The sequence below is a fragment of the Stigmatopora argus genome, chromosome 16 (genome assembly GCF_051989625.1).
Source record: "Stigmatopora argus isolate UIUO_Sarg chromosome 16, RoL_Sarg_1.0, whole genome shotgun sequence".
Classification (NCBI taxonomy): domain Eukaryota; kingdom Metazoa; phylum Chordata; class Actinopteri; order Syngnathiformes; family Syngnathidae; genus Stigmatopora; species Stigmatopora argus.
The window spans coordinates 12598446-12611223 of NC_135402.1; the positions used below are offsets into that span (position 1 = coordinate 12598446).

At 39.9% G+C, this 12778-nt stretch overlaps 2 protein-coding genes across 9 annotated transcripts in view; one reads left to right on the forward strand and one right to left on the reverse strand.

The window, feature by feature from the left end:
• The window catches only part of plppr1 (phospholipid phosphatase related 1), a 59267-nt gene extending 56141 nt beyond the window's left edge, over positions 1-3126 (forward strand). For 3 of the 4 annotated variants that reach the window (XM_077622323.1, XM_077622322.1, XM_077622325.1), the window contains 2 exons: positions 876-1007; positions 2894-3126. In XM_077622323.1, coding sequence (XP_077478449.1) covers positions 876-1007; positions 2894-2938 — 177 coding nt within the window. In that variant the 3' untranslated portion in view covers positions 2939-3126. Of the gene's footprint in view, positions 1-875; positions 1008-1390 lie in introns of all 4 variants that reach the window. The other variant, XM_077622324.1, reaches the window with a different exon arrangement.
• Positions 1-12778, reverse strand: part of grin3a (glutamate receptor, ionotropic, N-methyl-D-aspartate 3A) — a 109615-nt gene that overhangs the window by 57398 nt on the left and 39439 nt on the right. For 4 of the 5 annotated variants that reach the window (XM_077622319.1, XM_077622320.1, XM_077622318.1 and 1 more), the window contains one exon: positions 875-11161. The exons of the other annotated variant lie outside the window; for it this stretch is intronic. In XM_077622319.1, the coding sequence (XP_077478445.1) occupies positions 10663-11161 (499 nt within the window). In that variant the 3' untranslated portion in view covers positions 875-10662. Of the gene's footprint in view, positions 1-874; positions 11162-12778 lie in introns of those variants that run through there. 5 annotated transcript variants of the gene reach the window in all.

Sequence of the window (12778 nt, forward strand, 5' to 3'; positions counted from 1 at the left end):
GCAAAACGTCTAAAAATGTTGAATTGGATTTTTGGCATTAGTGACAAATAAGCAAGCCATTGAACTTGGATGACAGGAAGAAATGGAAATAAGATTGTCTCGCTATATTTTTGGGAAGTTTAAAATGAGGCTGCTTTCAGAGGATGAGTTATGGTCTGTCATTAACAAAAATTGACCATCAGGATTAATATTAACCACGCAGTGTTTGGATTCACATCAAGCTCTGTTTGTTTTCATCTACGAATGCAGTTAAGCATCCATTTTCATATCTCATGTTTTTGAAAATGTAATGTGATAGTTTTGAATTGTCCCGCTTTATATTTTAAGATGTTGAACGTTTTGAGACAATTTGATGAAACTATACATTGCTTGGTAGAGGAATAGTTAGCACGTCCACCTCACAATTTTGAGCTCAAATCTTTAATTCCCAGTGGGTTCTTACCATCCTGTGGGGTTTATGTGTTCTCCCAGTGTCTGTGTGGGATTTTGGGGTTGAACACTGTAAATCTTCCCTAGCTGTGCGTCAATTGTTATTTGTCTCCTAGTACACCTGCGATTGGCCGGCAACCAATTTAGTGTGTCGCCGGCCTACTGACCATAGTTGGTTGAGATAGTGTCCAACACCCCGCGACCCTTGTGAGAATAGGTGTAACGGAAAATGAATGAATGAATATATAATTAAATATGAAAAATTATAATGTGTAGCACCTAACAACCACAAACATATAGCATGTGTAAATTCTTAATGAATGCCAGTATTCCAATTTATGTCCCATAATTAGTGTGCTTGCTTCCTATATAGGTTTACTATTACCAGTTTATTTTGTACCAACCATTTTTTTGTTTGTTTACGCGTCTATGTTCCAACACGACAGGGTGTGTGTGTGGTGAACAACTTCAAAGGTGTCTACGGTGCGACAACTAAAGAGAAGAGCGAGGAGTTTCGCGGCCTCCCCCTCATGACTTTCCCTCGCGTCGAGAGTCCTCTGGAGACCCTCAGTGCACAGGTACAACCTCGTATTGTTTTGGGGAATTGGCAGAATACCTCAAAGGCTTTCAGGCTTCTTCTGAATACAGATTCCAGCCAAACGCATTGCACTTTGTCAGCGATAAGTATCTTTCTCTTTTTTTAAGGCAGAAAGTGCTTTACTTTCTTTACAAATGACTCATCAACAAAGCACGGGCATGAGTGCTTGCATGTACCTTGTACTTGTCTCCCTTATGAAACACTAACAGAAATTGAGTCGTATCACTTGCTTGACGATGTTTTCCTCTTTCCATTCACCACACGCCCTCCCTTCCCCCTTTTCCACACTACTCCCAATTCCTTATCTTTTTCCTATATCATTTTCATCTTTCTTGACCCTGTTCCTCCCGCATCCATTTTCAGAACCACTCTGCATCAATGACGGAGGTCACATGACTAAAGGGGCGGCACCGGGTCACGTTTGCGTCTCCGCAGCACTTCCAGACACAATGACGAGGACGCATGTCACGTGGCTTCGATTCCTTACCAAATCAAACACTGATATATCTCTGTAGTTCACCGCCAAGCAAACAAATCCAAAATGTTTGTAATGGGCATCCGTATTATGAACCAAACTTGAACACAGATTTTCTTTATTACAATTCATTGGAACAAGGGACATTTATGTTCCTCCAAGGTGTTCTCATTTTCGTTGGAGGATAGTGTTTTGCACTTTTTTGTATGAGCGATTGCTATTTGACCCACCCTGTTAGCGTTGCACCTGCGCGCCTCCGTGTTTCATCACATCCTGTCAGATTTCTTCCCTCTGTTTACCACCTTCCGTCCCGTCAAGTCCCCACTCAGTTCGAAAATGTGCTATGGAAAATTAGCAATGTGGATGTTGTCTCACTGTGATGTTGGTCATTTGTACAGAAAAAAAGAGTTCTTTTTAACATGTCAGTAAATCAATTGACCACATCAGGTTGAATTTTGTAAAGATTTTTGTTAATCTATAATAGGACCCTTTTGGACCTGTTTGCCTGCTGTAAATGTCGATATGTTTTTGTTGTCAATCAGATACACGTGAGCATTGCTGTATTATCAGCCATCTCTGACTATGTATCTATCTACACACTGTGTCCCAACAATGTGACATACATTTTTATTCAAATCATTATGCACAAATGAGCTAAAAGATGTGTAAAAAAAACTTCAACCTGAGATAACAAATTCCTTACCTTTTTTGAATTAACATTTTAAAATACATCCCAGGTTTCCACATAATATTTTGCATAGAGATGGTTATATAATACACTTGTTTTTAAATGTGTTGCTGGTTGGTACCTAGTTCTTCAAGTACAGCAATAATGACCAACATTTAAATTCAGCTTTATCGTAGAATTACATGTCCAACATTCCGTCTAAAATTTGTCCGAGGTTGTATTCCCCAAATGTTTTATTAAAAGCCACTTTAACATTATGCAGAATTTGACCATTGAGACGGATCTTAATTATAGGAAAATTCATAAACTATTACCTAGTTAAATCTAATTTGTCCTTGTACTGGACGTAATATAATCTATTGGATTAAAAGTAAAAATTTAAACAAACTATGTTGCAATCTTTATTCTTATCTGCCTGACTGCTGTTATTGATCGGAGTTAATCACGTTCATAGTTCAAATCTTAATTTTTGTGGGAAGGCATCATGGTTGTCCAGTTTAAGTGAGATACTACTTACTCAGTGTGTTTCTGGATTCATTGTTTTCTATGTTGGACTTTCTTTTAAGAAAGGTTCTGTTGTCATAGTCTGCACCAGACCCCCTCAAAAATAGTCGAAAAAAATTAGCCTAAAAAGAAAGTTTTTCTATAATGCCTAGCTAATCTGTGAACATGGCTAATAACCACTTCACCTTTCCTCCTTGAGGTATCCCTCCCTCACCCACCAGTGGATTGTGATGCAATGTTGTGACTCCATGGCCCAGCATGAAGAGAGGTCAAGATGTTTTATAAATATTTATGATTTTAATTATGCTCTTTAACATTGTGATTATAATCGTATTTTATGACATGTTTTAAAAGACCCTTTTTCATTTAAAAAGCTGCATATATATTTTATTTTTATGGTTTGTTCTCAAATTAAATCGGCATAGCAACTTGTTTTCGTGTGTCATTTCTCTTAATAACATTATTGCATATGAACTATTTCACATTACTATCAGATCTTAAAAAAACTATTGAAATGTGCTATTTTCTGCACGTTATTATATTACCTTTGTCATTAAATAAATTAGGAATAAATGTCAAAACTGTTTGTATTAAATGACAGTAGAATGTCCAGCTTCAGGTAAGTCTCTAATTTTCACGGACCACAATAGCCATTTCCTGAGAAGAGATTTGGAGGTGTTGTAGCTCCCAGCATCCAAAAGAAAATTCATTCATTCTCCGAACTGCTTATCCTCACAAGGACCGCAGGGGTACTGGAGCCTATCCCAACTAACTATAGGCACCATGTGGTAGACACCCTGAATTGTTGGCCAGCCAATCACATGGGACAAGGAGATGTACAACCATTCACGCTCACAGTCATACCTAGGGGCAATTTACAGTGTTCGACCAACCTACCATAGGTATGAGGGTGAGCGTGAATGGTAATCTGTCTTCTTGTGTCCTGCATTTGGCTGGCCACCAATTCAGGGTGTCCCCGAGTTAGTATTGTAAAATGATCTTGGTCAATTGAACTATATTAGAACGTGATTCAAGGCACATTGAGAGAGAAGCCTGTTTATGCCAAGTTGTGGCACAAGGTCCCTGACCGGCCATGTGAATTCCAGCTTCTGATAAATATTTGCTATCAAAGCCATTGGCTATTGCATGGGCTCCAGATGCTCATGCCAGAGATGTCAATTTGCGTCATACGATCTATCGCTGAACACTATTTAAATCCCGGCACAAGCGAAGTTTGGAAATCCAAACTAATTCAATATAACATTTCTTTATAAAAAATACTTTTTGGGCATTTAAAGGGCACAACTGCAGATTGATTGTCAGCAGTCACTGCGCACCGGAACCGGGAAATAGGCTGCTTCCGGTAGCCAGCGCTATTGCGTTTCGATGTTCATCCATATATAATATATAATATATATGCGTCTAATGAAACGGTACGTGCTTTGTGTGTCTAAAATACAGAAATAGCACTCGTTACTGACACTGCGGCTTAAAATACAATGCGCCGAATAGTCGTGAAAATACGGTAATCTTTTGTGTGCGTCCCTGCACAAATGTGTGTGCTTGTGAGAGACTAGTTAATGTTGTGTCACCGTGGAGTCGCTATCCAAACAGTGGACTGTTTTGTTTTTTAGTGCAATGATGTTGTGAATTAACTTTTTTTTGGTTCAATGGTGAATCGTGAGATATGAATTTGACTTGGAAGGACGTCAACAAGGGTTTGAGTAAAAGAGGAATGTGGGAATTGTGAAGTAGAAAAGAGTATCACTGTTCTCATAAAATTACGAGACATAATCTGAGCATTTTGCTATGTAACTATGTGTGATAAATCTGTGGTTGCCGTATTTTCAAGCTTATCGAGTCTCCACAAGTTGGGTGTTGATGTTGAAGACCAGATAGAAACTGAACGTCTGATGGAAGTGTCAAGCAACCGGTTCACAGGGAGTGGAGTTAGACGGGAAGCTGTGAGAGAGCCAAGCAGTAGAGAAGGGTTGAACAAGAAAATGACTGCAACGAAAGTTGCTAACGATGTAATGCGTAATCCATTACATGGCTCACCACAAACTGCAACAAGCAAAAAAAGATTGACTCTGCTCGGTAAATTTCAGTGTCTGCAAAAGAAAGCAAGGTCGTGTATGCTGATTGAATTGTGTCAATAAAGAACAGGAAAATCTCACCATTTTGCTATGTGATTAACTGTGATAAATTTGTGTTTGCTGTATTTTCAAGCTTATGGAGTCTCAACAAGTTTTGTGCTGATGTTGAAACTGAAGTGTCAAGCGACCAGTCTAGAGGGAGTAGCCACTCACCCCAACCTTTTGAATGCAAGAGACAATAGCTCACAGGTGCGCAAGTTTATACTTGTGAGACTTCTCTGAATATGAGTTTATGAAGGGAGGAGGGTTGATGCTTAGTATGTGGGTATGTGGTTTTATTACTGTATCTACTTGCATATAAAACGCCCGCGCGTATAAGCCGCACCTTGAAAATTGCCTTGAAATTTTTGAATTTTTGAATTTCTTTTTTGACAACACATTACAGTCAACTTTGATGAACACTGAATCAAACTCCGCTGGAAACGTCCGCGGTACTCTTTACTAAAGACTACAACTCAAACTACAACTATAGCACCCAACGAAACCTGAACGAAAAGAAGGACATAACCTGCTTTTTAATGAAAACAATGGAAAACATGGGAAATTTATAACAATCAAAGTGGAATTTTGTTTTATTTCAAAATCAAGGCTACTCACGTCTGGCCAGTTAGAGCACGCTTAACTAGGTATCTACGGCAACACTCTAAGTAAGATGGCTCTGAGACCCAGGTAAGATGGCTGTGTCCCCCGAGCGAGCAGTGACGGGAACGTGAGTTTTTTTACGTTTTACGCAAGATATGTACGTTTTTTTCTTGAATTTCATTCATGGACATCAAAATAAACTTTGTTTAGCGTTTTATCTGTTTATCTTTTCTCTATTTTGAAATAAATGAAAGTAGCGACTGAATTTGCTTGCGTCGTGACGTCAGGCGCCAACGCAACAGCGTCATTTTGTCGTGATGTCATCGTGTCACGGCGCCGTCAAGTTGCAGTTTTTTGCATGTTGTGTTTTTATGCTCATATAAGCTGTACCCTCGAGTCAGTCATCATTTTTTGTCAGACAAAAGCGGCTTATATGCGAGTAAATACAGTAGTTGTAGGTGTAATGTAGTCTTGACAATTTATGTGGTGATCTAGAACAGTGGTCCCCAACCAACGGTCCGTGGACCTGTACCGGTCAGCAAGCCACCTGGTGCCGGTCCATCAGAGTAATAAATATTAACCTTTTCAATCTTGCCCTCCTACTTCTAGCCCTCCTACTTGTAATGATAAAAGTTGTTATTACAATAATATAAGCTTGGGATTTGTTTTGTTTTTTATTTGTTTGTTTTGCCGTCATAGACATCGTTCGTGCAATGATACCACCCCCACACAATTTTGTCTTTTCTGTCGCTTTCCCAATTAGCTGGTCCGCGAGAAAATAGAAAGCTTTCCCGGTCCACAGTGAGAAAAAGGTTGGGCACCGATCTAGAAGACCGGATGTGAACTTTTAAAGAAGTGCTTCTCACTGATTTTCTGTTGCCATAGGTAGTCTGGTGCCTAATTGCTATACTATTGCCACTTAGAAATCATCAAGGGGTCTGAAATTTTCATCGGAGGTGCTTGTCTACTTTGAGAGAGATAATCTGAAAAGAAACCTAAAAAAATTATAATGTATGATTTTTTTTAACAATGTATTTGTGTGATACAGCTGCAAATAAGAATTTGAACAACTGAGAAAAACAATGTTAATATTTTGTACAGTAAACTGTAGTTTTTCACCAGGTTTCCATACACTGCAGGACGGATTTTTGCGCACTCCTCCACACAGATATCTCGATAAATGATAGGTGGATAGTCAGGTTACCGGGCTATCGCTGAGGAACACGGTGTTTGAGCTCCCTTCAAAGATTTTCTATTGGGTTTAGATTTGGGGAGTGGCTAGGCCACACCAGAACCTTGATAGACACTCCTTGGTTTTCCTGGCTCAGTGCTCAGGGTCATTGTCACATTGGAAGATGTCTTCACTGACATCTCCAATGCTCTGACCGAGGGAAGGAGGTTGTTCCCCAAAATCTCACAATACATAGCCCCGGTCATCCTCTTCTCTATAGAGTGCAGTCGACCTGTCCCATGTGCAGAAAAACACCCCCAAAGCATGATGCTACTGCCACCAGAATGGGGATGGTGTTCTTGAGGTGGTACTCATCATTGTTCTTCTTCTAAACAAAGTTAGTGGAATTATGACCGGAAAGTTCTACTTTGGTCTCATCTGACCACAAAACACTATCCATGACTCACTCCTCAGTAGCATGCATCCAAATAGTCATTGGCAAACTTAAAACAGACCTTGACATGTGCTGGTTTAAGCAAGTATACCTTTGGCTATGATGTCTATTACCAAGGATGTGAATTACCAACACTCACTTTGGAAACAGTAGTCCCAGCTCTTTTCAGGTCATTGACCAAGTCCTCTTGTATAGTTGTGGGCTTATTCCTCACTTTTCTTAGGATTAATAAGACCCCATAAGGTGATATCTGTTAGGTTTGGGTTGGTATTATTATTTCCTTGTTTCCTCCGTGTGTGCTTATGTTTGTTTGCCTACTCTTGTTTGTTCCTCCTGACTTGCCGTTCCTCTTGCGCAGCTGTGCGTCATTAATAATTAGTTCCTGTTTTGTCTATTCAAACCCAACTGATTATTTTGTCATTTGTTGGATTGTCTGCTTTAACCTGCCATGTTTCAACATTTCCGCGTTTCCTCGTTTCATGTTTCCAAGTGCCTTGTTCCTCGCTTCCCCTTGTTTTACTATGTCAGGTTTGATTTTGTTATTCGCCGCAAAGTCTTTTGTTACTTTCCTTGTCCCCCCCAGTTTAAGTTATTAAAGTTTAGTTTGAGCATTAATTCCCTTGTCCTTGCCTGTTTCCCTGGAATTGGGTCCTATTCCACGTTTCCTCACCAAGACGTTGCCAAAGACGTGACAATATCTTGCATGGTGTTTACTCCCAAAAAGATGTATGAAAAATCATTCATTGGGATTTCTGGATTTTTCCTTTTTAGATTATCACTCTGACAAAAGACAAACACATATGATAAAAAAATTCAGACCCTTCCATGATTTTTAAGTGGCAGAATTTGCAATATAGCAGGGTGCTCAGATACTTATTCAACTGATTATAATATTTATGTATCTAAACGTTGATGCTGTCCCAAGAAATGATGGTATAGCTTGAACTTTAATTTTTTTTTGCATAATTAGAACATTTTCTGATCTTAAATCTCTACGTAGTGCTGGGCGATGTGTCATATACAGTAATAACTTGACATACGAGTGCCCCAACATACGAGCAATTTGAGATACGAGTAAAATTTCGAGCAAATATTTACCTTGAGATACGAAACAAATTTTGATATACAAGCATACAGCTGACTCGAGAGGCTGCTGTCTTTCTCCCCGCAACTCCCTCGTGTAAATGTCTCTACGAGCACTGAGTATACTACTTCCCGTTGGCAAGTGGTCGTGCGTTACCCTATTGTGAGGACATTTGTGTGCATCATTTTGGGAATATTTTGAAGGGAAAACAAAAGTAAACCACCCTCGGTAGGTCTTAAAAACTGCAGCTGTAAGTCAGGGTGGAGGTGGGGCAAATAGAGCCAAATAGAGAGGAAAGGTATACAAATTTAAAACTGAATTAGAATTAAGTTTAGTGTAAAATCAGAATACATTTATTTTTGAGTGTGTCTGTATCGTAATCCAAGTTAATTTAAATTTGTTTATTGGATTGGATTGTATAACTTTATTCATCCCGTATTCGGGAAATTTTATTGTTATGTTACGAGCGCGTTGCCGTGCAAAAAGTCTCATTCTCTCTCTCTTCTCCTCTCTCTTTCTCTCCCCTCCGAGAAATCCGTCTAAATTTAGGATTATTAAACATCATCATCACTAGTTATTTGTTACTCTGTTAATAGATGGCAAATTAGAACAAATAAAAATGTATTATCATTCCAATATTCTGTTTTGGGGTGTTTTTTTCAGAGGGTTGGAACAAATTAATTTGTTTTTAGTTCATTTCTATGGGAAACATTGATTTGAGATACGAGTAAATCGACATACGACCTCAGTCCCGGAACGCATTAAGATCGTATCTCAAGGTACCACTGTAGCTGTAATATTAATCTTAATGATGGGTCATTTATAAGCCCTTCAATAATCCGATCATAGCGGGCCTCCCAATCATTGGACATTTATCACCGTCAATTGCAGTGAAAATGTTCACTTATCACCAGCCTTTCTAGTTGAAATGGTATTTTTGTGTAGAACTGTCCAGCATGGATATCAACATGTCAGGGTTTTGCTGGTCCTCTAATCAAGAGGCAATGTTTAAATTCAATTTCGGTTTCTAAGAGTGCAACAGAATTTAGGCTGAACTTGTGCAGGCCATATTCAATGATATTTTCTTCATTTGCTGGGTGCCACTAAGAACTGGGGAGGGGTACGCAGTTGTACAATGGGCCATTGTTTGGACACCAGTGTGCATAACTCAAGAATTGTACTTAGTTGACACAAAACCTAAAGTTTTTCATTTTTTGTGTTATTCATAATTAGTCTATAAAAATTCTCATTCATATTTTCAGAATATAAAAAATCTAATCTATGTGGACCGGCGGCTGAGTGATTAGCGTGTCGGCCTCATAGTTCTGGGTTCAATCCCAGGTCAGTCCTTCTGTGTGGAGTTTGCATGTTTGCCCTGGACTTGCGTAGGTTTTCGCCGGCTTCCTCCAACGTTCCAAAAACATGCATGGTAGTCTTTCCAAACGTCATTCATGTTGACAAACTGACAATAAGATGAGCAGAAAATGATACAAATGATGCCATACATTGATTATCCGTACTGCTTATCCTCGCATGTGTGATGGGGGTTGATGGATCCTATCGAGGGCGCCAGGTGGGGTACATCTGAACTGGTGGCCAACGAATCACAGAGCACAAGGAGACGGACAACAATTCATGCTCACCCTCATATCTGAGGGCCATTTAGAGTTTTCAATTAGCCTACCCTGGATGTTTTGGGGATGTGGGAGAAAGTACTTGGGGAAAAACCCATGCAAGCCCGGCAGAACATCCAAACTTCACACAGGAATGTCTGGACCTGGGATTGAACCCTTGATCTAAGAACTTTGAGGCCAACGCACTAACCACTCCCCACCGAGCCGAGGTATACAATTTATGAAGCCAAAAAGAAAACAAAGAAAAAGTAATTTGTACAAGTAACACAGTTCCTTTGATCACAATAGAGACTGATTTCACAAGATCTAAGGGACAGATAGGCGAACGGCCAGGTTAAAGCTCAGATCAGTCCTGACACAAGACTCAGATGATTTGGCCCATTACACTTAAATACCTCCAGGCCCTCATATCTGGGATCAGGCTTATCGTTGCCGGAAAGCAAATCTATTCCCTTGAATAGGCATGGATGGCTAAAACGGGAAGCTGTGAGAGAGCCAAGCCGTAAATAGGGAACAGATGTAGAAAAAATGACGATAACGAAAGTTTCTAAAGACGCAATGGATAATGCATTACATGGGTCACCAAGAACTGAAACAAGCAAGGAGACTGAGTCTACAACACCCTTCCAAATTCACTTTACATTTTGTGAAATTATTGACAGAGCTAATCACAAGATATCATAAGCGAATGATTAGGTCCAACATTGGGGAGTTCTTTGTGACTGTCATCCATCATCTAGCCACATCTATCAGGAGCGTACCCTCTCCTGAGATCACCACATGGACAAGGTTTTTCTTCGGCAATTAGGGTAAAAGTTTCACAATTCCGGGAGGGTGTTTTGATGTTGGTTTGTCAGTTGGTGGGACTGTACATCCCATGAGAGCTGTTAATATTGGTGCTGGATAGCTCGACTAGGTGTAGTCTGGTTTGTTAGTGGGGTTTCTAACTGTGACTTTTCAAGCACTCTCTTCCTCCTCATGGCTGACTGAAGTTGCAGTTTGATCAAAGAGATTTGGCTTTCCAGTTCTGATAGTTCCTGTACCATCGAACTCCGAGCCACACCCAACCCGCACCCGGACTCCCCCGTTCCCAGATTCTGACCTGGACTCGGACCCGGTGTGGCGCTCCCCTGCCCCAGGTCGCACAAGCGGCCCAGCAAGTCTGAGGGGCCATTAGAGGCGTTCATCACGTGTTTGTCCAGCAAAGGAAGAGAATGGTGAAGACGAAGAGCAGAAGATGGTGGGGTGGGAAGAAGCTCCTGGCAAGCCAGGCATTCCAAGTCATTATGGGCTTGGTTGGCAGAAAACCTATGCCTGTTGTATACAGAGGACTCTGCACAATTCCAATATGCCGGCCTGTTATTGCTTGTGATTCCTTTTTTGCAACTACAAAAGCAAACAAACAGGGACATCATTAGTAGAGTATATGTATGTCAATTTGCTAATTCTTAAACTCCTTTAGCCTGGGATGTGCTGATTTTCAGATTCCATATTATTACCAACTATTGAAGCAACATAACATAACTCAACAACAATATACAAATGAAAAAAACATATTTCAGACTCCACCTTAAATTCAATATTATTTTTTTAAATATTCTGTCATGTATAAAATCCACTTCACAATATGATCTGACCTTCGAGCGTGCGTACTTTTCTTTGTGGATCAGTATATTATGTATTTACGGTATATAAAAGAAAATAGGCATGAATAGCTTTGGGTGATGCATACAAATAAAATCTTATTTCATATTATAATTCAGTCTTGACACAATTTAAACTGACACACACATTGGCTCAGATAACGACTATTAAAATACAAAATTCAAATTATTCATTCATTCATTTGCTGAACCGCTTTATCCTCACTAGGGTCGCGGGGGAGTGCTGGAGCATATCCCAGAAGACTTTGGGCCAGAGGCGGGGGAGACCCTGAACCGGTGAGCAGCTGATCGCAGGGTTACATTTTTTAAAATTTCTAGATTATATTTAGATATTAATACATTTTAGTCTTCATATGCCTGTAATTGTGATATTTAATAAACACACTTCTTGATCATTGTTTTTGTGGACTTGTATTTTTGTATAGGCGCAAAAACATGTAGTCTGGCATGTAGTAATAATTGCGGTGAGCCTACTTTTTCCATTATCATGGCCACGTCTCGTCAACATTATCCGCGAAAAACGAGGGATCAGTGTAATCTGATCCTTCACCACTCCGTGGTTTCAGTCCATCATATTTTTTTATATTAAGTATAATAAAAAAACAAAAGTTCATAAAAATGTCAAAATTCCCACTGAAACTCGCTAGCGGAAGAAAGGGGATGAATAAAATGGCAGAAGTCAGGGCCCCTGACTGGCACTGTATTGGGTGGCACTCAGTGCTGAAAAGGAAGCCATATTTCACCGTAGAAGAATGACGCGCCAAGTAATATAAAAGGACGACATCTTGCCATTTGCTGATTTCTTCGGATTACATTTCGAATCGCCCACATTACCTGTGGAAAAACACTAGGCCGAGCCTTTTCCATCTTTGTTTGGATTTTGTATTATCCTTAAAAATGCCTCTTAAGCATCCAATGAGCCCAAGACAAAACGAGACATGATGACAGTGACCAAAAATGCTAAAGATGTAGCACCCCATTGCGGCATAAATGAATCTACCATGCCTTTTAACAAGAAAGAAGAAGCGAACATTCGAAAGACAGCCAGAATATCCTTTGCCAAGGACACTAAGTGGTATCCACTATGAGTAGAAAAATGAACAAGCATTATGAGTGATTTATGCCGTAGATACGACTGTGAAGCTTGCATGACGAGACATCTGAAGATCTTTAGAATGGGTCGCAGTTTGGAACAATGGCTCCAGGAGATTGATGACAACTTGGTCAGAGCCATTGAATTTGGCAATCGTCTTGACAGTGTCATGTCCTTGTACGAAGCATATTTGCACAAGAAAAGAAAAATGAAAACATCTCACAGAAAGAAGCTCCTCCTGCTGTC